This window comes from Epinephelus fuscoguttatus, linkage group LG14 (genome assembly GCF_011397635.1).
Source record: "Epinephelus fuscoguttatus linkage group LG14, E.fuscoguttatus.final_Chr_v1".
Classification (NCBI taxonomy): domain Eukaryota; kingdom Metazoa; phylum Chordata; class Actinopteri; order Perciformes; family Serranidae; genus Epinephelus; species Epinephelus fuscoguttatus.
This window is the reverse complement of record NC_064765.1, coordinates 23,173,804-23,200,573: the sequence shown is the minus strand read 5'-3', so window position 1 is coordinate 23,200,573 and position 26,770 is coordinate 23,173,804. Positions and strand designations below refer to the sequence as shown.

The 26,770-nt window shown below is 40.5% G+C and overlaps 1 protein-coding gene across 1 annotated transcript; it reads right to left on the bottom strand.

Moving 5' to 3' along the window:
* Positions 1-350: 350 nt before the first annotated feature.
* flvcr2a (FLVCR heme transporter 2a) lies at positions 351-24,782 on the bottom strand. Its single transcript, XM_049596961.1, has 9 exons — positions 19,452-24,782; positions 14,238-14,379; positions 12,702-12,842; positions 11,110-11,177; positions 10,672-10,775; positions 7,177-7,287; positions 5,297-5,412; positions 3,332-3,399; positions 351-1,009 (listed from the first exon to the last, which is right to left on the bottom strand). Exons 1-9 carry the CDS (start codon positions 20,103-20,105, stop codon positions 944-946), a joined length of 1,470 nt encoding a protein of 489 aa, XP_049452918.1. The 5' UTR covers positions 20,106-24,782; the 3' UTR covers positions 351-943.
* Positions 24,783-26,770: the final 1,988 nt, after the last annotated feature.

The window sequence follows — 26,770 nt, the reverse complement described above, 5'->3', positions numbered from 1 at the left end:
ATAGGAAAATCACTGGACAAATCTGCACAACACGTCAAGTAAAACATGTCGATGACAAACTGTACAAACAGCATGAACTACATTTCTCTGTAACAACTTTACAAGCTAAGTAGTTTAACACGTAAAAACATTTCCTTGTGCAAAATGACAGCTGCAGTAGAATGATTTGTCGTGTTATGTGCTGTGATGACATCCTTCATGCTCCAGGCACTCTCGCACGTTAATCCGGATACTCATCACCAGTTGTCTTGTTGAGATCACTTACAGTAAAACGAGGACAGAACTGACCTCCCAAAGTGTACGCAGATGCACAGCATCAATCATATTTGTAATCAGCAGTATGCAGGAGTGAGACTGTGTGATCCTGACTGCCATGACAGGAAAACACGACAGTCCAACATCTGCATTTAACACTTAAGTTAATGCCTTCAGCATGAGTTTAGTTACACACAATGTTGGTCCAATATCAGGAGACAGTCACAGTTTAAATATTGCTCATTAGATGCATAGAACACTAAAATAACACAGATCAGAGGGGGACGGTCAGTTAAGGAGTGTAGTCATGTTGGAGTCACTAAGAGGCAGTTGCATTGCACTGACAGGTAAAATACATACATTAGATAAAATTACTGTTCACAAAAATTTTGTTTCGAGGTGTAAAAACCACTGAGGTTCCAAGTGCGTTTCTCTTGTGCATGATCTCATCTGTGCACAGCGTGGGACGAGCTAAGTTGCACTTGGGATATTAGTGTAAATCTCTGATGTTGGAGCGTTGGATGTAGGGAGTGTGAGGTCCTTACAGTCACAGTACATCAAATGTCTGCTGGTTTTAAAGCCTGTCTGAGGGCTTTTTTTGTCCGTGGCCATGTGTGCGTGTTTATACACATTGATAATGTCAGTGTTTGTGTTTTTGTCTGTACACTGTCTTTGACAGAGTCCACTCTTATGACTTCCTCTCCTTCAGGAGCTCAGGTGGAGAGACGCCTCCTTCTACATCAGCTTTCCCTTTCTGTAAAGGACGAGGACAGAAAACAATTACGATCGACAAGGGTTCTTTTTTATAAGAAGACACAAATTCTCAACTCATCACTGCTTGAAGAAAGAGAACAGAACGTTAACATAGACCAAAATTATTCCACACATTAGTTTTATATTAAACATCTTAAAACTAATCGTTCACTTCTTACATCAAATCAATATAATCCATTAATTATATTCTCATTAAAACCTCTTAGTACTGTCAGTTAATCACAAATATCAAATGATTGCTTTAAAATTCAATTAAAAAGTTGATTTGATTAAAGCCAAAAAAGAAAAAAGGTTGACACACAGTGATAACAAAAAACTCACAACTGCTGAACATCTGTTTTACTTTAAGGTCCAGTATGTAGGATTTTGTGGCATCTAGCCGTGAGGTTGCAAAACTGAAACTTCTCCTGTGTGCCAAGTGTGCAGGAGAACTGCAGAGGCTGCTGTGAAAACGCAAGAGCCAGTGATTGGTTTGTCCATTCTGGGCTACTGTAGAACAACATGATGGACTTGGTGGAAGAGGTCTCGCTCCGTATGTAGATATAAAAGGCTCATTCTAGAATAATGAAAACACAACTCTTACTTTTAGGTGGTAGGATTTTAGGTAATGGAAACATAGTTATCAATATTATATGCAATTTCTGCCAATAGATGGCCATAAATCCTGCACACTGGACCTTTAAATATGAATTTCATAACACCTTATAGGAGGTTTTATTCCACGGTAACAGCAGGTGAACCTGTTAAATGTGACTGTGAAGTGGAGCAGAATGCACCGCAGTTTTCTTACGATAACCTCAAGTATTATTGACAAAATACCAGTCATGCTTTTGTGAAAAATTAATTAAAAACATATTTTCATACATTGAAACAAAATGTGGTTTATAACAGTTTTGTTGAATGTTCTGGAAGATTCAGAGGCATTTTGACGTTGTAAATAATGTTTGTTTACTGTCACATGTTCTTGTCCATTATGTGTGTGTGTGTGTGTGTGTGTGTGTGTGTGTGTGTGTGTGTTTGTGTGGATTAACATGTTACAGGTGTTGGAGCTTCAGCGAGAGTGTGTCCCTACCTTGGCAGGTGTGTGTTTTGGTTTATAGTGAGGTTGTGGGTTTATGTCAAGACTGCCGTTGCCAGTGGGCCCTGCATGCTGTGGCCCCGTAGTCCTGCGCCGATGCCACTGAGTCTGTAGGCTGGAACGATAGCTTGGGTGTCACACCTCTGAGGGGCCCACAGGGGCCACCTCATCCTCTGACATCTCCTCCATCCCACACCACCACCACCACCAGACTGCCTTCCACCAAACCCTGCACACCCAACTAATACTGCCTGATAGATAATCTCTAGTAGACTTGCACTGCTTTTAGTGAGGAGAAGATGGTGTGCAGTATTTGTTTGCCATTTATATCTTACATTTATCAACCTATTACAGCTTATTAATGACTTTATTGTTATTTATCTCACTGCTGGTCTTCTCAGGTTTAACAATTTAGCAGAGGTGGCTCATGGTGGTTCAGTGTGTCATATTATTATTACTGTTAGCGTGCAGGATTATTAGACGTTTCCATTTTAGCTGCATTTGTATTGTTAGATTAGGAATATTAGGAAAAGAGAAAGGACGAGGAATAAAGAGGTCCCAGCTTGTTTTAAACAAAGCCACGAGTGAGCAGCAGAAGACACACAATGCAAGATCTTGCAAAAATTGCATTCATTTTTAAAAAGTCAAAGGTGATTCTGAGCAGCTGGAGGACACTGGGGTTTTTCCAGTTGGAGAAAATTTGAATCTGTGATGCGTTACGTACATATGGACTATTGAACAAAAGGATGTCTTAATTTCAGATTAGCTCGATAAATTAAACTTGCTTTTATTTATTGAAAGCGGATTGTGGTGTGTGATTATCACAGTGTGACAGTGATTTATGAGCTGATCTGTTTGACAGCTGTCTACCGCATCCACATTAAGGGAGCAACAAAGTTTGTAAAAGTTCAAACAAGATGAGGTTTTTATAGCAGCAGATGGTAAACATGCTGTTGGAGAGCTGTCAGACAAAGCAGAACTGCGCTTTGTGCAAACAACTTTAAGAGTAGAGGATGTTTTTAGTGAGTTAGGAGGGAAAGTTTTCAACAGTGCAACAGTGCAACCCCCCCTGCATTCACTCATGTGCATGCCCGCAGCGGTGTGAGGACTGCAGAGAAGCAGTGCGTTCAGTGCAGAGCCAGGGCGGCATCTCACACATTCCTTCCCCACAGGGATGTGAAGATCCCACCTCTGACTTCATGCAGCGCACACAGATGTACTTACACTCACTGTCTGTACCTCGCTCTGTTGGAGGTTGGCCTTCTGCCGTCGCAGCTCGGACTTGATGAATCCTGCGATAAACACAGAGGAGATGGAAAGTTAATATTAGAGCTGGACGCTTTATTATGTAAGCAAGGATTATTTCTATAACTCAGTGTGTTTTGGGTTGAAAAAGAAAAACAGGAACAGCACAGAAAACTATTCGAAGCAGGTGCCCGGACAGCACTGACCACACTGTACCTCTGTGTCACAACTCACCTGTCACCATTATTACAAAATTCCATACTAAATGGTGACAGGTGTTTCAGAACCACAACCTGATGTATTTTATGCAGTTTTGAAAGTGATGATTTGCATGTTATATGTTTAAAAAATCTGAGAAATGTAATAAAGAACATTTTATGAGATGGAACAAATCACATATGCATTCAGGTCGCAAAGACTAAAATTAAATATAATAAATATTGAGTTTGTTAATGCAGTAATGGAACTCTAAAATCCATATTCCCCTTCTATTCCCATCCCACTTTTATATTTTCAGGTTTACTGTATTTATTTAATTGCATTTTTTTTTAGTCTTTTCTTGCTTTTTTACCTTTCTTCTTTTTTTTTTTTACTCATGAGTGTACATGTGGTCAAACAGGTATGTTCATGTGTACACATACACATTAATTTATTTATCATTATTACTGGTATCTCATTTCCTTTCTTTTCCTCGCAAGTTTGAATCTCAGGTACATCTTACCGCACTTGAACAATTCACTGTACTTGTCGATAGATGTTACAGCAGCTGAAAACCTTGTACAGTGATCAAAGTACTATGTGAGCTATGTAAAAAAACTGTATTGCTTCCTTATGTTCCTTTTTTAAAAACCATGCTTCTGCTCTCTATTCGAGTATTATTGAGCCAGTAATCTACTTCTTACTTCACTACATTTGCCATTACGTGTGAGGAGCACCTCTACTGCAGATGTCAGCTACCTGAAAGAAAAAGAAGCACCACCTGTCTTTTGACCACAATGCCCAGAACAAGAGGCAGCTTCCAGCATCAATCCCTGACCACACCTGGCCACACTTTTTATACCAAAACAGACCACATATACATGATGTGGCTCCTGAAAGACACTGAGATCTCTGACGCATGCACATTGAAGTAGGTTGCACATACTGTGGGTGAAAATGAAGTTAGCTGAAGTTAGCTATGTTATTTTTTTATGTGCAGTGTTTGATAACATAATAACAAAGAGATGGAGAGAGATTGGAGATTGTGCATATTTCAGATGTACAGGCTTTCCACTTAATAAATAAGTTTTTTTAATTTTATTGTGCCTTTAAAAAAAAACTGTAGTTTCTCCATTCAGCCACTAGGGGGCTACCTCACCCTTTCAAAAAGACAGGACTGTGTATGTTTATTCATTCATTCATTCATCTTCTAACCGCTTCATCCTCTTGAGGGTCGCGGGGGGGCTGGAGCCTATCCCAGCTGACATCGGGCGAGAGGCAGGGTACACCCCGGACAGGTCGCCAGACTATCGCAGGGCTGACACATAGAGACAAACAACCATTCACGCTCACATTCACACCTATGGACAATTTAGAGTTATCAATTAACCTAGTCCCCAATCTGCATGTCTTTGGACTGTGGGAGGAAGCCGGAGTGCCCGGAGAGAACCCACGCTGACACGGGGAGAACATGCAAACTCCGCACAGAAGGGCTCCCACGCCCGGGATCGAACCGGCAACCCTCTTGCTGTGAGGCGAGAGTGCTAACCACCACACCACCGTGCCGCCCTGTGTATGTTTAACTTTTGGATTATAGACACAGTAAACACTGGTTTAAACAATAATGCTCAACCTCTAAAATACATAGCGTGTCACGGACATCTACAGTTGCCTGACATGAGAGATGTTATATCTTGTGAGCGCTGGTTACAGGAGAGGTTTGCTGAGAACAGGTAAATATTTTACCTGTCAGTGCTGATCCTATTAGCAGAAAGATACACAGGAAGATGTTTCCCCCAAAAGTGCCCCATTTGTCGATAATCTTCCCCTGGGAGATGGTGAAAATGATTCCAAAGATCTGAAATGAGATTTAAAATACGTTGAACCTTTTGTTTATTTTGTCTTGTATGTTAAACGTGCAGACAGACAGACAGACAGACAGACAGACAGACACTGAAGGTCAAATAAAAAGCTTAAACAGACGTGCATGATCTGCAGGAGTTTTCATCCTATCCTAAGTGATACAGAAAACACAAAAGTAGGGCAAGTGTATATCGCTGTATAACACATCCTATCTGGGTTTCAGGAATGAAAAGCAGACAAAGGCATCGCTATGGAAACCAGTTATGGGCTTAATCAGCTTACCATAAATAGCAATAATTGTAAGGACAAAGCACGTGGACCGGGGGGGTTCGGCAAGCATTAATATTACTTTGACAAAGCGGCTCTCATGCCAGATGAGAGAAACGCAAAGGAACATGAACTGCAGCTGCACCAGAATGTTTCCAGGCATTATTAGCAAGATCTTAAAAGCTGTTAAGACCTGTGGACATCAAATGTGACAGACGTGGTTCACCATAACCCCTAAAAGCTGTGTCATCAAACTCATCACAGTAAAGTTTTGCTTAAGGAATCATTTTGAAAGGCCTGAACGTCTGTGTCAGGGTTGTCAGTCACACTCGAATTCAACAATTTAATGATGTTAATGACTTCCTGATATAAAATTGGCATGTCAAAAATTTGTCTAATTGAGAAAATATGTTCCCATGACTCTCGAGAGTATTAACAACTTTCCTCCTCCATCCTCGTAGTAAGGGAGCAGTTTCCTACTTTTACCACATTATACAAAGGTACACTGACGTCAGCACGAATGCACTTAAGCAGATGTGAGTTTGGTAAAGAGACAGACAATGAGATTTGGGAGGAGAGCCTTGAAAGTGTGCGTAAATGTTCAATTAACTCTAGACACAATCTGATACAACGATACTACTCCAAAGACAGATTGCACAAGATCTTCCCTGATGTTTCCCCCCTCTGTAGTAGGTGTAAAGAGGCAGATGGGACATTAATACCTTCTCTTTGGACATGTCAGAAATAGTTTACTTATTGGAAGAATATATCTGAATGTTTCTCTAATGTCTTTGAGAGGAACTGGGGACCTAACCCACTAGTTGCTGTCCTGGCCTTGCCCCTCCATGCATCAGAGATTTTCTATCATTTTATGTTCCAGCTAGATCACTGAGGTCCTCCTCTGCTTTACTTTTAAATGTTCCTCAGTCCCATAAAATTACTGATGAGAGCGCTTTGTGTTTCTACGCCCCTAATCTGTGGATATTAGACTGGCTAACGCTCTCTTTGTATTTTTAAATGCAAATTAAAGACCTACCTTTTTAATCTGGCTTGTAATGTGGAGTAACATTACAATCTTGATTTTTAAGTTTTAACCACTGTTTTTTACTTCTATTTTATTTATCTATCTACTCTCTTTTTTATTCTATGGAGTTTTAATCGGCTCTTTTGTTAGTTTGTTCTGTTTTGGTTGGTTTGCTTTTTTAATATCTTATTGGCTTGTGTGTGTGGCATTCCAATTTTGCCATGTGAAGCACTTTGGAGTGCATGTTTGTATAAAAGGTGCCATGTAGATAAAGCTGAGTTGAGTTTAGTTGAGTTGTAAAGGTCTAACTGAGTAGCAGTAAACCCTCCATCACTGTGTAAGTCCTAGGACTTGTTTTTGTTTTCTTCATAGAGAAATAACTGACCATAGCTCATTTTTTACTGATTTAATTTCAACCTCCGTCTATGATGTTAATGACTTCTGCAGCCACTTCTCTGTAATGGCTACCTACCCTAAGACTCCTGCGGTGATAAACACCACCCACAGGTGACCCAGGTTGAGGGTGAAGGTGTAGACCAGCATCCCGATCAGAGAGAGGAGATATACGGCCAAGGTGGTTTGTCTGAGGACACAGGAGAGAAATATTAATCTTACAGATTAAAAAACACCAGGACGCGATACGATAAATGAATTCACACACAGAGCAGCCTGTTTGTGGAGAAACACTAAACACTATTGTAACTATAGGCACACTAAGCTATGTAAGTAATCCAGTGTAATCTTATTTCACATATACATTAATGTCTAAGAATCTGAATCTTGTTGGCGACATGCCTGCCAGTTAAGAACCTGAGAACAAAGAAGTCCTACAACATCACGTGAGTTTTCTTATTGGATTCAATGGAACACAGGGTGAGTAACTGATATACAAATGATCATTTGGGGGTGAAATATTCCTTTAAAATATCTTTACAAGCAAAGGTGTGTAGGTATGGCAACATCAGTCTTCATTTTAATTACAAAAGTTATGTTTCCATAGATTTGTTGACACCAGTGAGGACTGCTGGTTATATGATGCCTTTATATACTGTAGATCCTATGGTCCATTTGAGCAGCCTCCACATTTAACATGCATTATTTCAAGTGTCTCAGGCAGTTAATGTATATAATGCATATTACGACACACATAACCAAGACTAATGCCTACAAATATAATAGGTTAGAGCTATCACATAGTTTTCTTTATTGAAATCTTAAGCAGTATTAATTCTTTCAAATATACATTTTGTGTCAGAGGAAGCACCTTTTCCGGATGGATGTCTCACTTGAAAAGAAATTCCTCACTTTAAAATTCCTCAGCATAAACAATATCCCTGAGTCACTGAAGACCCCTCGTCATAACCCAGGCCATCTGCATAAACAGGCTTACTCCGGTGAAGCTTTCTCTCGTACAACCACGCGTAAAATATTGCTGCAAAATATTTTTGTTAATTTAACATAGTCCTCTGACTCTCTCCCACATGGGACAATAGGCGCAAGCGGGTCAACAACGTAAATCTGAGCCTGCTTTGACAGCTAAGCATCCTAATGGCATGTAAGGAATCTGAGGGCCGAGGATTTTTTCCAGTCATAATAGTTTGCATGCCAGATGAATGAGGGCAGTGTACCAAACATCTAAAACTCAGAGAAGTGCTGAAAACAAGTGGTAAGAACTGATATGGTTGATCAAGACAAAAGACAGCATCAATAATCAGATAACAGTTGGATATATTCACGTTCATGACTGAATTATTAGTGTTTTCCAGGTTTAATGTGGTGGCCTGAGACGTGGCCAGCAGGAACAGCAGAGTAAAGCCTGTCAGTTCAGATAAGCAGAGAGGGACATCAGATAGAAAACTCAGTTCAGCCGGATTCGTGCTCACTTTGAACAAAAGTGGGCACGAGTGAGATTCACTGGGACGTCTCCCTGTGAGGCGATGATGTATAAGACGTCCATACAAGGAGGCCACGTTTTAAAGCACAGACTGACTGTTGACCTTGAAGACTGAGTATTAAAACAAGTCCTCCTACCTACCAAACAAATACACAACATATTTCTAATACACCATGCTTCAGATACAAACACAGGACGTCTTACAAGTACAAAAAGTATTTCCTACAAAGACAAAAATATATATCAGCTGGAATTTTCTCACAAATGTCCCAAGTAATGCTACCTCCACAACGGCAGGTGGCTCTATGAGCCAATTTAAACACTCAGGCATATTTCACAAAAAGGCGACTGTGACCGGAAGTAGGGAATCGCTAGTTCCAGTCACTCCTTTCTTTGCCCAAAGTTACCATTGCAGATGTTGTCTTGTTTAAAAAAAATTCAAGGAGATGTGAAAAGGTCAAAGTTATTTTTTGAGCAATTCATTTCTGATTAGCCAGGTTTATGCTTTATGCTAGCTAACGTAAGCTAATTTCTAGTTTATCACATAATTGTTGATAAGAGGGGAGACGATCCTCAAAGTTTACTTGAGTAAAAAAACATTTATTGTCAACTAGATGCAGCTAGATAGATATTTAAACGCCAAATCCCTTTAACTAGGCGGGTGTGGCTAAATAAACGAGGTCTCAGTTCGACATCGGTTCAGGTGCGAAGCAGTTTATTTTCAGATAATTAATTGGAAAATCCACGGCCAGGATGGAATGCGCATTGCTCCTTGTGAAACCGAGGTTCGACAATCGGTCGGAGCCTCCTTTCCAGTCACCCTGGAGGACTGTCCCGGGGAGGCTGAGCAGTGTGATACCCTGATAATTGGACACTGAAAAGGTGTGTCAGCCAAGAAAGCCCAATAACTTCCAGAGCCTTCAGCATCTCAGGCTGAATCTCATCCACACCTGGCACCTTGCTGCAGGGGAGCTTTATGACTACCTCAGTAACCTCTGCCAGGGATATGAACAAGAGTTCCCCCAAGTCTTCAGGCTCTGCCTCCTTCACAGAGGACTCAAATTGCTCATTTTGATAGACTGACATAGTAACGTCAATCAACAGAGACAAGGACAAAGTGGCAACTCCATAACTTTGAAGTGGTCATTAAGTCTGAATGTGTCCGTTCCTTGATTATTTCTATTTGTTTAGACCTATTTGTGGAACTGTTCTATCATAAACAGGTCCACCGATCAAAACAATCAAAACTGTTTTTCATAAAAAAAAAATGTATCCAAGTTGTGAATACTTCTTTGAGATGACAACAACAGGTTGTTGGGACAATAAGCTGGCTGCCTTAATCTTCAGGTACCCTATAACAAACGTCTTCTTTCTCTGTCTCTTTCTCCTTCTCCCCCTCTCTCTCTAGACGTGGTCTGTCAGAGATTGATTAAATGATTGATTCTTAATTTATATGTTATTAGATAGCCTCATTTTTACACAACTAATATCCATACCTACTTCAAACATGCAATTTGATAGTATTTCAGTGTTGCTGAGCAACAGTGTCATGTGAAAGGGGTTAAAGGTCCATCACATGTACAAATATACACAGTGATGAATTCTGTGATTGAAGCAAATAAAAGCCAGCGCTGTTAATTAAAGTTTTATGGTACAATAAAAGGGATGCATTAGATTAACAAATCCATTCATTACTATGATGCCACCTACACAAAGTTCATCTTATCTTATAGCACGTGCATCTTTATTATGCCTATCATGAAACACACACACACACTGTCAACATTAAGTCATTATTGATTTCTTAATGGGACTTTGTTTCCTTAATTGTTGAACCTCGTGGAATACTCTAAAGAAAGGAAATAAAAATGACGTATTTCAAATCATTTTAATGGCCCATAGGAGACATGACGGTCAACAGACTTAAGAGGACATAAAGAAAACTACTGGGAAAGTTCATCTGAGTTTCGGTTTCTTCTCAGCACCCAGAATCGTTACTTACTAGATTATTTTTGCATTGTTTTTGTCCATCAAAGTGTACTGAAAAAAAAGAGCTTCATAGAAATATCTTACTTGTATGTTTTGGTCTTATCCAGCCAAATGCCACATATGAGGGAGCCCGCCATGCCAGCAATGACAATAGTCAGACCGATTCTCCCAGCATTCACCTCTTCACCCTGAGAGGAAAATCATTGACATTTCTTGTTTTACAGACCTTATAGGGCGTCTGTGACATTTTGCACCCTGCAGTTATCTTGTCCTGCAAGCTCTCAGCCATAACAATGAGACTCCCAGACCACAGTTATCTGTGTCGGGGTCATTTATCTGTGTCAATTAAAGCAACACAAATGTCTGCATGCTGGGTTTATTGACACTGAGTATATGGCAGGAAAGAGTAGATGAGGAGGTGAGGAAAAGAAGTAGATAACAATGAAGCACAGACAGCGAAACAAAAGCACATGTGGCTGGAAATAAAGTACGAGAGGCAGGAGCAGACACACTGGGACTTACAGGATAATGCTCAATAATCATCCGATTCAGCAGCGTGGAAATAGAATAGAAGCAGCCGACGTTCAGCCCTGCAGACAACAAACAAAACTGTTTATTTTGAGATGACCTGTAGGGAAAGAAGAGAGTGCAGATGGGACCTCATGTTCCCCCATAAAAAAACCCACTGCTGACAACTTCACACATTAAGTCCATTATAGCCTTCAGACTTTGGCACTACTTGGCTAATTGAATTTAATGGAGTGCAAAGACACAAAATGTCCTCAAACGTATTGTTCAGGCACATAAAGGGTACACATTTACAGACTAACACATTTTAAAATGCTTCACGCTGTTATTCATTAACACCATCTTCATTAAAAAGTGACCTTTGAGCAAAAAAAGGGACACCTCAAAAGACCTTTAAATCAATACAACTGTACACATAGGCAGTGCACTGGAGGTCCATGTGTTACAGTAACACATCCTCATATCTGCACACCAGCTGATAAAAGCCTGTGACTTTCTAAAATGTGACTATGACTGCTTCAAGTGCAGGCGTTTTCACCTCTGTTACCTTTCACCTCGATATTTGTACCACATCCTCGCCTGGATTTGTGATAAAAGTGACATGCTGGAGGGTGGGATGATCCGCATGTCATAATGATGTCATGGAGACACATGTAAAGACACAGACGTGGACTTCCTCCTCTGCTATCTTTATGATATCATTTCATGTGACCTTTCTGTGAACCTGCAGCATGCTAAAATTACACTAAACAAACATTTAAAGGCAACACTTTTGTTTTGCTCCCTTTTTTCACAGGTTTAAGCTAAAGAATTAAGATTTTTAAGCACACAAAAGATGTACTTTTCTCAAATTTTGGTTGCAAATTTGTTGAAATCCAATTTTAGAGTGGCCTTTTATTGTCACCACCCTGAGGGACACTTGAGTAATAATCATGCCGTTTAATCAGCATCTTGATATGCCACACCTTTTGGGTGGATGGATTATCTTAGAAAAGGAGTGTTGCTCACTAATACGCAAGGACAAGAGTCCTTTATGTGCATAAAACAAGTATTAGATCTTTAACTTAAACCTGTGATAAACTGGAAAAACAAAAGTGTTGCGTTTAAATTTTTGGTCCAGGGAATTTAAAAAATTTAAAAAGGTATTTTGGAGAGTTAGAGAGGATAACAATTAACTCAAGTCCCGTAAAGAACTTTGATGTGACTGAATCAGCTAATAACAATTCTGATATTCATGGAGATTTGAGGTTTTCCTGGCTCTCTCATTTTAATATCATTGTGACTGAAATATCTTTGAGTTCTGGATTGTTGGTCAGACAAAACAAGCAATTTCAAGACGTCATCTTGGGATTTCAGCTTTGATAGCTCATAACTTTTATATAAATTGAACAATTAAATGAATAAATCAACAATAGATCAACGTTAGCAGCAGAGCTGGGTAAACATCAGTGGAGAATCGATAATAGCTGTGTGTAAATAAAACACCCAAGAGCCTGTTCCTCCAGACAAGGTTACATTACACTAAAGAGTCTCGTTCCTCCAGTCTGTTTGTGTAAGTACACACAAAATGAAGCGAAGGGACCCACCATAGCTGACCACCAGGAGCATGAAGGGCTTGTTGCGCAGCAGCCTTAAGACAGAAGCCATGTACGAGTACTGCTCGGGGGGGATGTTCCTGGCCTGAGCCTGGGCCTGGGTGGGAGGGATTTCTGGTTTCTCCTGAAAAACTGGAAGACAATAACAATATTTCATGAGGTTACTTGTATGTTATTTCATTAAGATTGTTGTGTTAGTGCATCAGCCAGTACAGACACTGACAGAGATGAAACCCCAGCGTGACGCTGTAGGTCATGCATTTGTGTGACACACCTGTTGTCAATAAGCCAACGGGATGAGCAAGTTTTACAAACATTAAGTATTCAAAATGATCACTATAGGTGGATGATTTTGTTTTTACCATCTAACTGACATTTGCATGTTCATTACATGAATATGAAGTAGCCACAGGGGCATTATGTGACCAGGCATTATCAGTCTACTATCACCCACAGGTGCTTTACCCATGCACATTCGTTTTCTGTCTTCACCAGTAGCAGCCACGACTGTTTTTGCGTAGTTTCTTCTACTACTCATCGTTGTTTGAGCAGACTATACGGGGAAACCTGAGGAAATTCCACTGCTGCATCTCATTGGTTTGTTTTTGGCAGTTTGTCATAAGCTTGGAGGAGACTATGTTTTTCATTGAGAAAAAACACAGGAAGGATTCAGCCAGCGGATCCGAACCTGGAACCCCAAATTACTTAAACAGCATTTGTATTGAATGATTCTGTCCTAGGTTTTATGATCCATATAAGCTGCTCATCGCTGCACTTGTTTGGGTGGGACACCTTACCCTGACATCATACCAGTTTGATGACATCACATCACACCAGTCAATAGTGCCAGAAAAGAAGTGTGACCCCTAGCGAAGCTTCAACCCTGTTTCTCTGAGTGTCAGTGAGTTTTACTCCTTCGCGGAGGTGAAAGGAGGATTTACCAGAGCTGACCGGGGAAGATGATTTCATAAAACACTTCCACGACTCCCTGCGTTTCACATGGTGTCTGAACACATCTCATCAAAAGGTGAACAATTACAGCAATTACTGCAGCTGCTCATCCAGTGGACTGCGATGCTGTTGAGTTTTCGGTAGAAAGCACATCTCAGGGAGACTCAGCTTTCCAGCAGTGCTGCCAGGGGAGGCCAACAACCAGATAAGAAGCTCGACCATATAAAAATGAATGAAACTGTGTGTTAAATAATGAACCCTGAAGTTGCAAAATCCTACTAGAGAATCACTCGTGTTCTCATTTAAAAATACCACTACAATGCCAATGAAAAAATGTCATAGGCATTGCTGAGGGACAAAAGAGGTGAGGTAACAGCTTTGTCACAGTTTCTACTGCTTGAAAGCACAAACTGTCAAGAGCATGACTCCTCGCTTTTTGAATTTTCACAACCATGACTGTGGGAGTTGTATGACTTTGAAAGGGACTTGCAGTGGGCTGTTACTGCATGAGTGAGCGCAGAGCCCTGACAGCCCCGACGCACTCTATGAGCCTGTGGATGAGAATAGTCATCTTACCAATGACCACGAGGAGGAAGATGAAGGTGGCCACTCCTGCGCTGATGTAGAACATGACTCTAATGTGATACGCCAGCTCATCCATATCGTCCACATTAGGCACAAGGATGGGTGGGAGCAGGAACCCAATGGCGATACCCATCTGTAGGTGAGAGGCACAAAATTAAAAAAGGACTCCGTGCCTCTAGCTGACGGCTACACATGCACAGCTGCAGTCAGCACACATCATTAAAGAGGGAAAGCATCATAAGGCCTACAGAAGTGGGAAAAGGTTGAATAAATAATAAGAAAACAAACAAGCCCACATTTGTGTGAGCGATAATTACCCACTATTGTAGGAAAAAAAGTTTTGCTGCATGCATTTCCTTTTTGGCCCTCAGGCGTTCTTTAAGTTCAACAATCATTGTTGAAGCTGAGGAAGGCCTGAAGGCACAAAACGAAACATCATCTGAGTAAAAGAGAAATGCATATGGAGCCAGAGTGTGTGTTCGACATGTTTTTCCTACTTTTAAGTCTACTTCCAGCGATCAGCACCTCATTACAACCCTTGGTGTGTGTTACTTTTTTATCTTGACCAAGCTATTGCAAACACATCCATATTGCATGCTTATTAACCATATTCCCTACCTTCAAAATATGTCAAAGGGGGGCTGTTAAAGTATTAGCTATTTTGGGATATACGCTACAGCCAGGAGATGGTGAGCTTAAGTTAGCATAAGGACTGTAGTACAGAGGGAATCAGTTCACCTGGCTCTGTCCAAATGTAACACAACCCCCCTCTAGAGATCATTCATTAACACATCATATCTTGGCTTTTCATCCATACAAAAAACTAAGTGTAAAAACTTCAGTTTGCTGTTTTATGGGGGCTAGTGTTGACGCAATGCTAGCATTTCTAACTTCGATACAATACCATGAGAAATATTGATATTCAAAACCATTTTTGATACCAAGGGGAAAAACTGACATTGAGGTCATGAATATTAAAATCATTGTTAAAAGATGAGTATGACGAGGCTATAACATGACAACGGTGACTTTTCTTTTCTTGGATATTAGCAGAAACGGCAAACTGGGCATCATAAACATTAACAATAACAAAGAGCAAGAAAACACAGCTAATACCGAGGTATCAATACTGCAGAAAATTGAAAAGATTTGAAATGATCAAAATCAATTTGGGGCAGTTTTGTGGCTCAGGAGGTAGTGCGGATCGGCCACTAATAGGAAGATTGGAGGTTCATTCCCTGGCTCCTCCCATCCACATCAAAATCGAAGTATCTTTGAGCAAGATACTGAACCCCAAATTGCTCCTGATGACTGTTCCATTGGTGTGTGAGCGTGTTAAAAACTGAGTAGCAGGTGGCACCTTGTATGATAGCCTTAGCCACCAGTGTGTGAATGTGTGTGTGAATGGGTGAATGTGACTCATAGTGTAAAAAGCACATTGAGTGATCCAAAGACTATAAAGGCGCCATACAAGTGCAAATATGTACTAATAAATCGATACTTTTGACAGGTTCCGGTCACGATAACGCTATGTTCTCAAACCTTTAAAATGAAGCGTCTAAATATGATCAAGGGGGGGGTAAAATGGTGAAAAGAATGGGCAGGGGATAAAGACAAGAAGACAGGAAAAATGAGGTAAAGAAAACAAAAGTAACCTGAAAGAAACCATGGCATCAATGATGGAGGATACTGAGGAGATAAAACAAAAAACTGTGGAATCGAAAGAATCTGTCACTGGCCAAATCAAGAGGTCGAGCAGATACGGAACCTGACATCAAGAAAATAATGAGTCAAACATATGGAGACAATGAACACAAGAGTACAGGAGCTGGAAAGCAGAGTGAGTGAACTGGAAGAGCTCAGCATCATCGAGATGGGAGACCAGATTGACTATATCTATATTTTTGACAACACTGATGAGGAATTATGTTGGACTACGACGGGCCAGCTGTTTGCAGTCTTCAAGCTAAGCTAAACTAACCAACTGCTAGCTGTATCCTTACATTTAACGCACACATATGAGAGTGGCATCGATTATCTAATCTAACTCTCCACCAGAAAGCAAATAAGTGTATTTCCCAAAATGCATAACTATATGAGGATTACAGGTAATGTTCAAACTGGCCTATGCACTTTAACATTGACTGTACCCTCTGGGAGAGTTGGTAATAAACTTTCTTGGTTACTGTCAAATTGCAAAACTTATTCTCAACTGGTGCAAATCAAGGATCTTCTGAAGTTACTTTTGGCACACAAACTGTTGATCTGTTTGATCTGTGTCTGTTTTATGGAAATCCTACCTACTTTTCTTAACATGAACTATTTCTTAACATCCGTGGGGATGTGTGAACTACTTCAGCCTGAAAACTTGGAAGCACCAGGTTTAAGGCCCAGAGCCAAAGGAATAAAGTCGTGGTGTGCGAGTAAACATCAACAACAATGTGTCCTTTTATCTTCAGCTGTGGGGAGCGGGAGTTAAGCACAAAACAAGAACACGCATGACAATAGCCGGTATGCAGTGTTTGGTCTAAGGCAGGTGAGAGAGGACACACTTCAATTGAAGAAAAAACAGTTAGGGTTCAGAGGTTCAAGAGCATCAGAGGGGTCAGATGTCTTTTGATAGTCTATGTTTGCACAAGGGTTAAAGATCATGGTGCGTTCTCAAGGCATCCATATATAGCCCTATATATGAGAGCTTTTACGCCTGTGCAGGATCCATGTACTGTTGTTATTGGCTTGAAAAGAAAGAATAATTTAGAGCTAAAGTAAATTATGAAGCCAGATTCTTCCTTTTGGATACGACTCAAAATAACATCAAAAGTGTGTCAGTCTACTTCAAAACCTCTAAATTTATCATCTATGAGTCTTGTAAGGTGAAAGAGACATGAACAATGACATGCTCAGGTTTTCCTTAGACGGCCGAGCAAGTTCAGCAAATTCTCTAGTGTTCCGAGTGCGAGAGTGAAGGATAAAGGACCACACACACCCTCCCTCGGCAGCTCTCGCTAGCATGGACACAGCATTCTCAATGTAATCTCACTGTACAGTTAATCTACCCTAAGTGTGGGAGCTTGTTCAGAGGCAGGGCGAGGATTTCTGGCACAGCTTCAGCTACTTTCAAGGTGCATGGAGAGGGGAAATAAGTCTTAAGAGGTCAAAACTTTAGCAATACTTGTAGTATATAGAACAACTTTATTGCAAAGCCAGTGCGTTTGATCAGGACGATGGTGATGAAGGCCACAAGCTGAAATGAGTTGGTCTTGCAGTAAGGTTGTTCTTATATTACAAGTGTTCCTGGAGTTTTGACCTCTTTAGCTTGTTCAGAACCTGACACTTCAAGAAGTGGAAATCACCCACCAACGAAGGCTAAAATGAACAAAACACACACACACACACACACACACACACACACACAAAGGAAAACCTTATCAATATCAACTGGCATCCATTTTTTTTAGTAAGGTAGAGCTACACTCTGTGATATCTGCTTTCTTCTAGTTTTGGAAAGTCTTTCTCAAACACCTGTTGCCGAAGTACTATGCGAGTGTGTAGAAATGGCTTCTTAAAATTGAATTTAGTTTAAATTGGCTAACATGGAAAATTTGCTCCTACATTTTCTAGCAATTCATTTATTTGGTCAAAACGAGCCTGTTTACATTCAATGTCAGATTAAACACCCTACCCGCCAGAAGAAAATGTTGGCATTGTGCATTTCTGCAGACCACAGATGCATTAAATGTGTACGTTTCATACGTATCATATCAACATTTCTAAAGTGACGTAAGTCTGATTACATGTTAATGAGCCGAGTTTCTCACTGGGAGGTGGAGGGGATGAAGCAGACCACTGTGCGAAACCAACAAACAACATGCCAGTTGTTTTGTAGGTGTTTCCAGTGGCAACTGGCCCACTAAAAGCAACTGTTTTTAGCAAGACATTGGAGGCATTTCCAAGCCTAAACAATAAGCCCAAACATGATCTTTTCCTAACCATAATCAATTTTTTTTAGCCTAAACATAACCACACATTCACCAGTGTTGTTGCAATTTAAAGTTTCAAAGCATAAGCTACATAATAACACACAAATGTTTGCAGACTGTACAATGCTAACATTTGTTCTGGCAATAGGGTTGGATTTACAGTCTCCTCAATATAAAATCGAAAAATACGTACATTAAAAATGGTAACACTGGGCTCTTGGTACGCTTACAGTAGAGTTGTTCTGATACTGATACCTGTATCGGAAACACCGAACAACAACAACTCCGAAATTGGGTATTGGCGAGTACACTAGTCTAAGCACCGATCCCATACCACGCAACTTATTAATAAACTGATTTCCTGTAAATACTTAAACATAACCTGCTAGCAAAATGTCGGAAATATAGGCAGTAACTCACACAGGAATGTCCCACCAATAAAAAGGTAATGTGTACAGTATGCAAGGCTTAAGTTTCGAGGAGGCACAAGTGTTGCCAGATCCTTCTCCATTCTCTATATGTATTTGTTTGTGTTCAGGGTTAGTAGTATACATCTGTTAATTTTTTTCAAGCAGTGTTATCGGATCAGTACTCTGTATCTGCTGATATGCAAGTTCAAGTATCAGAATCAGTAAAAGATATCGAAACATTTAGAGAAAGTAACTAAACTATCCCAGAGAAATTAATAGAATTATTTAAAGCCCTAACCCTGTTTGAAAAAATATCACTGGACGATCGGAGTGAACTGTGTGCTGATACTTTCACATCTGACACAAAGAAAATCCCCTCCATTCTTTAACTTCTCATAAACCACATGCTACTAAATTCTGAGGTTAATTAAACAGAACTGAAACTAACAATATCAGGTATTAAGCGCTTGGTCCTGCAAGTTTACACTTGTCACTTCTCTAAGATCTTTTTCACTGCTGGAAGCCTAAATGGCCACCGGAGTGTTTCACTTTGTTAAACCTGCTGAGTCAAGGAAAAGAAAGCATGAATCACAGGCACAGACAGACTCACACATTCAAAGATGGCAGACGCTGACATGACAACATGTTTTTGACACATTGCAATTTAGATGTCAAAAGATGAGAGAACTCTCTTTCACTCTTTCTATCCAGCCGACACACACGCAGATCTCTTAGCACCAATATGAGAAGTTTCTATCACCACACACACACACTGCCAAAGATGTTTGGAGCCCAGAAGGCAAACAGAGACACACCTGGTTTCCCAGAACGCCGATGGAACAGGCGGTGGAGACCTCCTGCTGCCCGAACCACAGGGACGCGAGCCTAGAGGGGATGCCCAAGATATACACAGTGCCCACCGAACACACAAACTGGCCAAAGAAGGTTATGGCAAACATGTTGGGGTCAGCCGTGCCCGTCTTGATCCAGGCCCCGATGCAGTTGAAGGCTGCGCCCACCATCACAATGTCCCTGAGGCCCCGGTTGTCCAGGAGCCATGTGACGGGCAGGATGAGGGGGATGTAGGTGAGGAAGTAGATCATGGAGAGCCAATCAATGGCCAGGCTGTTGATGTTGTAGAAGCGCATGAAGATGTCGCTGATGATGCTGTACTGCAGCCACATGAAGGCGTTGCTCATGGAGTAGGCACAGAAGATGAGCAGCATGACCCATCGCCGCTTGTACAACTTGGTCTCCATCAGTGGGAAGAGCTGTGCAGTGTCCAGGGCTGAGGGCTCGGAGGTGTCACTGCTCTCCTCCATTGACAGGTGCCTGTACTCCCCTAAACTGTTTTTTTCTTTTCTTAAAGAAGACCAGTCATTGTCTCTTGCTTTGCCATGGCCATCCATCCACTCCTGAGGCAACTCGTCCTCATGCTGCTCCCACTCTAACTCCTTACCTCCAGGCATCTCTACCAATCACCAGCTGAAGGGAACAGCAAATATTTCTCCTTGTGTGTACACTCTTTTGACACGGTGGCAATTTACCTTACTCGCCCTTCCCACACAGCGAATATTTCCTACATGCTGATCATAAACAAGCTCACCAGCTGCGCCTAAAGTGGATCTGGGGTGCAGTTTAAATATAACGAGCAGCGTTGGAAAGCTCCAACAGCTTGGTCTGACTCTGGTCTTCAACAAAGTAGTCATGTGATGGAGCGTTTAACTTCTCATTTAAAACTCCTCCTTCCAACTTATATCATTAACCGGCACGTGAGAGCAGGTGCTGAGAATATATGGTAGGACATTTATTGCTGAGGCACATGACACACGCATACATCGAGGTGTATGGAGAAGCAAAGTCCACGCAGAGTGATGCTAAACATGCTAAGACTGCAAGTTCATCAGGAAACAGCCTGTTAAAATGTAAAGACTGGGAAAACACTAGAGAGATTTTTTGTTGTTCGAAGCATGAAACTACTCCCATGTTTGTGACTGATAAACATAGAATGGAAATCGAGACTGTGTAGTGTTGCGCTTGTAGCCTTACACAAATATGCGACTTAAATCTGCGGCAAGGTGCAGTTATCACCCCGTCGATATCAGGTTTAGAGATTTGTAGCATCAGGAAAGTAGACTTTCTCACAGGAGAGCTTGACTAAGTTTAATTAGAACAATTTAAAAGATGGATTCACTGAAAAAAAGATAAAATGTTCGTGGCAATGAAGGCCTCCCAAATTCAAATTTAAGATGATTAATAACTTTTCAGGCCTAATACTTTGAACCTGAGACATTCTAAGACTTGTTAAGGGCGTGCAGACACCCTGCATGAATGAAAATACATCGTTAACCATTAACAGTAGATTTTCAGTCTGTAGGAAAGCCTCTTGTATTACATTAAGTTCAACACTTCACTCATGCTGCGGCGACGAATTACGCCTTGTTCCTCAAACACAACGCGACGATATCTCACTGTTTGACAACCAGTTATTCAAGTGGAGTGTTTGCAGATCACACATTGGATTTACTTATTCCCAATCACTTTATATTACATCATTTGTCTTGGGTGTGACCGTATTGGCAGTCTAGGGCGAATACTAACTGTTGTTTTCTTTGTCAGTTAATCTGTCGATTAATTTCTTGATTATCGATTAGCTGTTTATCTATAGAATGTCAGAAAATGGTGAAAATTTGTCAGCTAGTATTTCCAAAAGCCCAAGATGGCGTCCTCAAATGTCTGTTTTGTCCACAGCTCAAAGATATTTAATTTACAGTCACAGAGGAGGAAAGAAACCAGAAAATATTCACATTTCAGAAGCGAGTCAGCAGGTGCAGAGGGGTCAAGGGGGGCTCTGGTGCTGAGTAAACCAATCATTTGTCGGGATGGGAATTGATAAGATTTATTAATTTATATCATTGCCATTACTGATTCTGCTTATCAGTCCGATTCTATATCGATTCCCTTGATTGCTGTTGAACTTTCTGCGTGGGGAAAAAAGCAGGCCTTCATGTTTAGGTTTTCAGCCCTTAATTTCTCTGAGTCTGAACACAGTGGAGAAACAGAGAAGAAAAAAAGGCACATGTGTGACTCAGGTGTGCAGACGCTCCACTGTTTAACTGTTCTCTTAGTCAAAGCAAAAATGGACTAAGCCAGCCTGCATGGTGCTAATGTTACTATAACAAAGGATATTTACTCTAATGGATGTGCTGCTCAGTTGAAAAGGCCAAGGCACTTGTACTTGATTTGTGCTTGGAGTTTAAGCTCATGTTGTATAGAAAGATGTTTCAGCATATTGTTGGTGTTTCTACCCATTTAGTTGAGTTGAGTTTAGTTTGATTTAGTTTAGTTTTAAGTTTTTAGTTCAGTTTAGTTTAAGCAGGCGTGATGACAGTAATTGGTCCCCGATGTTTCGCACTTAAGTGAAGTTATCTTTCACAGACAGTACAAGCAGCACTGTTGTCATCTTTCTGCATGAAATTAAACCACACTTTAGACCTTCTTGTTGCAAGTTTCCAACAGCCTAGCCACATGACTTTGATATCATTGCTTTGCAATAAGTGACTGTCGGAAAAAAACATGCCAGCATCAATAAAGGGAACTGATAAACAATTCTGCAATTCTGATTTGGAATCAACTGGAACTGGTTCTCGATCTCTGTCCCTGATGATTTGGCCTCTTTAGGTTGCCTCTAAATACACTTACAGACATTTTCACTGAATTTAGAGGCTTAAATTAATGCCTACACTTTGCCATACATGTCTGAATTGTAACACCTTAGTGATGTACGCCTAAGCTGCCTTAAGCAGAAGATTATGGCCTCTGACCTTTGTCCATGTCAATAAAGACAGCACATACAGGACTTGGTGACTAATGAAACACGATGTAATGAGGCACTGACAGGTTGATTCTAAATTTGGCTAAACAGTGAGTTTATAGTGATTAACTTCATTAGAAACTGGGGCTTGTTGTCACTCTTACTCAGACATGTGTTTGCCAGCGAAGATTATTACTGTGGCACATACATGATTAGTCACGAATAATTATCTTCAAACTTACAATGGTCAAGGTTAATCAGACTTGCTCATTTAATTCTGGAAAATTCTATGTTGTGACACTTTTTACAGAAAGTGATTCTGTCGTGCCACAACTGAGTGTTCGTGACAAAGTTTTCATCAGAACTATTTTACTAAATTATCTTAATAACTGATTATTAAGCAAAACATTTTTATGCAAAAAATGTCAAAACTGACTGCTGCCAGCTTCTCAAATATAAATAGTCTATTTCTGGTTTTCTTGGTCTTTTTTGCTATTTGTTGACATTTAACAGACCTTATGATTAATTGATTAAAGGAAAACATTACCCACAGAATGAGCATTTGTGTATCAATTAGTCATCCCGTGTTATCTTGAATTTGTAAAGACAACTCTGTTTTTCTTGCAAGTCTGAATGGAAAACAACAAACATAGGAATTAATAACTGACTGGAGACCACTTTAACACCAGCAAAACTATATCAAAACATCAGTTTACAAACTCTCACACAACTCATGCATGTACAATCCACACACATGCATTTTCGCTAAAATCGTCCTATTTAAAACTGAACTGAAAATGAAATTTTTTTTATGCTCTCTTCAAAGCAAGACCCAGATACTACGTTTTTTTTTAGCAAAAGTGCATGTGTTCGGGAAGTACGGAGAACACGACTGGATAAATGAGACTCGGATTATACTGCACAAGTTGTGTGAGAGTTTGTAAACATCCATCCATCTACAGTATTTTCATCTGCTTATCCAGGGCCGGATTGCGGGGGCAGCAGGAGTGTATCCACAATCTCAATCTTTTGGTCACTACCCAGAGCTCATGACCATAGGTGAGGGTTAGGACATAGATGGACCAGTAAATCGAAAGCTTCGCTGTTCAGCTCAGCTCCCTCTTCACCACGACAGTCCAGCGCAATGCCTGCATCACTGCAGATGCCGCACCAAACCGCCGATCCACCTCATGCTCCATTCTACCCTCACATGTGAACAAGACACCGCGATACTTGAACTTTCTCGCTTGAGGCAGTAACTCTCTACCAACCACCAGTTCAGCTGCAAATTGCCCCAGTGCATGCTGGAGGTAAAAGTTTATAAACAGATGTTTTGATATAGTTTTACTGGTGTTAAACGTGGCCCCCTATGACTTTAATTCACCAAGAATTTTCTTTGTTTTTGGAGTCTTCGTTCACTGTAAAGGCATGCGAGAAAAATCAAGTTTTCTTCCTGAATTCGGTGTAACACAGGGTGTGCTACTGATATACAAACTTTCTTTTTGTGTGTGAAGTGCTCCTTTAATGGGGAAAAAATAGTAGACTGATGAATAATGGCAATCACTGTTATCCAGTGTCACTGACTTTTATATGCCTGACTGTATAATAAATTTGATAATTCTATATATTTCTAGTAAAGTTAAGCTTGTGCTTTAAGGTATCTAAAGCATTAAAGAAGATTTAGGCCACCGTAACAAAAGTAGGGAACATTAATTTAAGTTTTGCCTATATTCAAATTGACAAACAAAATAGGTTAATGACAATAATACTAAGTTTTCTTAGAGCAACACTGGAAATTTCCGACGGCAGCACTACAGTGCCCCTGCTGTCTGTAACCTCCACCTACACCACCTCTGCCCTCATGGAGCAGACCCATGAATGGACGGAGGAGTGCAGAAAGGAAAGCAGAAACAACAAACCTTCTTGTTGATATTTAAACTGCAACCCGATACACTTCATATTCACTTTTCCCTGGAAACAGGATACACTCTGACACACAGATCCTGATACATGTTAAATATCTGGTCTAAGACAAAGTAAGTCGCCTTGTTGCAACAGCCGACGTTGCTTGGTTGGAATTAAACTCAATCGCATAAAAACAGCGCAATAAAACGCTTAATCACGGCAGATACACCGATCATAAAACAATCCCTGGCTCATTTCTAAAACACTTTCGGTACTGGGGCTGTAAACTTCCTCACGATCAACTAGGCTTCCTCAAAGTAACGAGATATCAACATATGAGCTGTAAACAAACAAACCCCAGCAGCCTAGAATGAAGAGACGCTTACATTTACGCACAAAAACATACATGTCTTTAAAGGAATCGTGGGTTTACCATACCTGGCGCACGGCAGCATTGGAACTATATTACTAATACACTACACCGACGTAATGCACTGTTGGCTACGAGCAGAAGATGGCGAAATTGTGCACGTCACCCAACACTTGGTTGCCACCCTCCAAACAAATCAGGAATAGCCTACTTTCCCCAAACGCAACACGACTCCCTGTATTGGGAGTTGGCTTTGGAAAAACTGCTATTTAAAAGTGTTTGACAGCTATATTCTGGGCATGAAAAAGTTTGTAAGGTTAAAAAGTCAGTAGGGAAAGTAACTAAGTAGCCTAAAATTATGAGATACTTAATGCCTGGTTGAGTGTTTCCATTTCATCCCTCTTTTACTTCATTTCAATTCAGAGGAAAATGCTGTGGGCTACTCTTTACTCTCTAACATGAAGTCTATCTGATAACGATAGTATATCTCAGTCAACATTTGTATGTGCACCCCATGTGGTTCGTAAATGAGCTGGAAAAATGGGTCCAATATGGGATTGTCCATGGGTTCCATAATGGCTCCATGCCAGTTGCCCACATGGGTTATGCTATGGCTACCTGGGTACCAAGTGGGTATGGGCCCAAAATGGGCATCTTACCTTGAGCCCACTTGGGTAAAACCACTCATGTGGGTATTTTGAACAATTCTATATAGGGCCCATTTTCAGCTCATTTACTACCCACATGGGCCCCACATACAAGAATAACAATCCAGAGATGTAGCCAGAGGGGAGCTCCTGGGGCTCCAGCCCTGAATGTTTTCTCAAAAGCCGCAAATATTTTAGGTTTTCAAAATACCTACCTTCAACTCTGTGTCATTTAAATGATAATTTATGACCATATTGTTTATCCTACAATACTGACCCCTTAAGAAATCTAATACTGAGTGAATGTTTTTTCTGTTGGCCTAATATTCAATGCTGAGTATTGAGGACAGGGGCGTAAATAAAGACAGGGCAGACAGGGTGATTGCACCGGGACCATGGGGCGGAAGGGCCTGTAGAGAGAGCGGGCCCTTGGAGGTGATTCAGATTGCCACCTTGAATTTTTTCCTGTGTTCAAAGAGGAATGATAAAAAATAATGTTCCTAATTTAAAAAATGGTTTATTTTTTCCATTTTTATTCTTTTTAAATAGTCAGTAGCTATCTAAAACAAAATTATAAGCTTTTTCTACATAAGCTATAAAATCTATAAATAAACTATAAAAACTATTTAATTAAATGATTCATTTTCTTTGACATTTTTCTCAGATATGCAGTGATGATTGCTGGGTAATATGCATGTTGATGTTGTCCATTGTCACGTCCCTATTTGTGTCAAGACAATACATGCATGATAGTGTGCACTGGGGCCCATTGTAACTTCCTTACGCCACTGACTAGCGAACACATTTACTTGGCATGGCTGGAAATCCTTGATTTGATATCAGAGAAGCTCAGACTAACATTGCATGGATTCTGGAGTCTGCTACATTCTGTGAACCAGCACAGTAGTGATGCACAGGTTGGGTTTTTTTAAAACCCAAACCAGGCCAGCCGTTTATAAGAGTGTGTGTTCATTTTTGGATGAAAAATGAATGAATTTATTCAACCCTATTGTGTGGTGGTATGAATGAATGTGATATCTGTTTTGCAGCTGGAACCTGCAGTTTATTTTCTGAACACAACAAAAGTGAGGAAGCTGTGGCATCAACCGAGGCAGGCGCGTCAGCCAGGTCGGGCCAGGTTAAACATCTCAGTAGCTGCAAGTAATAGTCTTAGCTCCTACATGTATTATAAAAAAATAGGTGTCAAGATTAAAATGATAAGATTAGACAATTTTTGTATCTTTTGGTGACAGGAGTGAAATTAGTCATGCTCAACATTTGTTGTGTTGTTTTAGAATGATGAAGACAGTAGGAGAACAATTCAGTTCCTCTCCCACTGGACAAAAAAACCCACACCAACACCCACTAACATCTGGCTTTTGTATTTAATGGGAACGG

Excerpts from the sequence above, each read along its gene's own strand:
- flvcr2a (XM_049596961.1), bottom strand. The coding sequence starts at position 20,105 with ATGCCTGGAGGTAAGGAGTTAGAGTGGGAGCAGCATGAGGACGAGTTG. Across the intron at positions 11,178-12,701 it reads GCTCCTGGTGGTCAGCTATG|GGCTGAACGTCGGCTGCTTC; the intron begins GTGGGTCCCTTC and ends TGTTGTCTGCAG. Across the intron at positions 10,776-11,109 it reads TGATTATTGAGCATTATCCT|GGTGAAGAGGTGAATGCTGG; the intron begins GTAAGTCCCAGT and ends TTTTCCTCTCAG.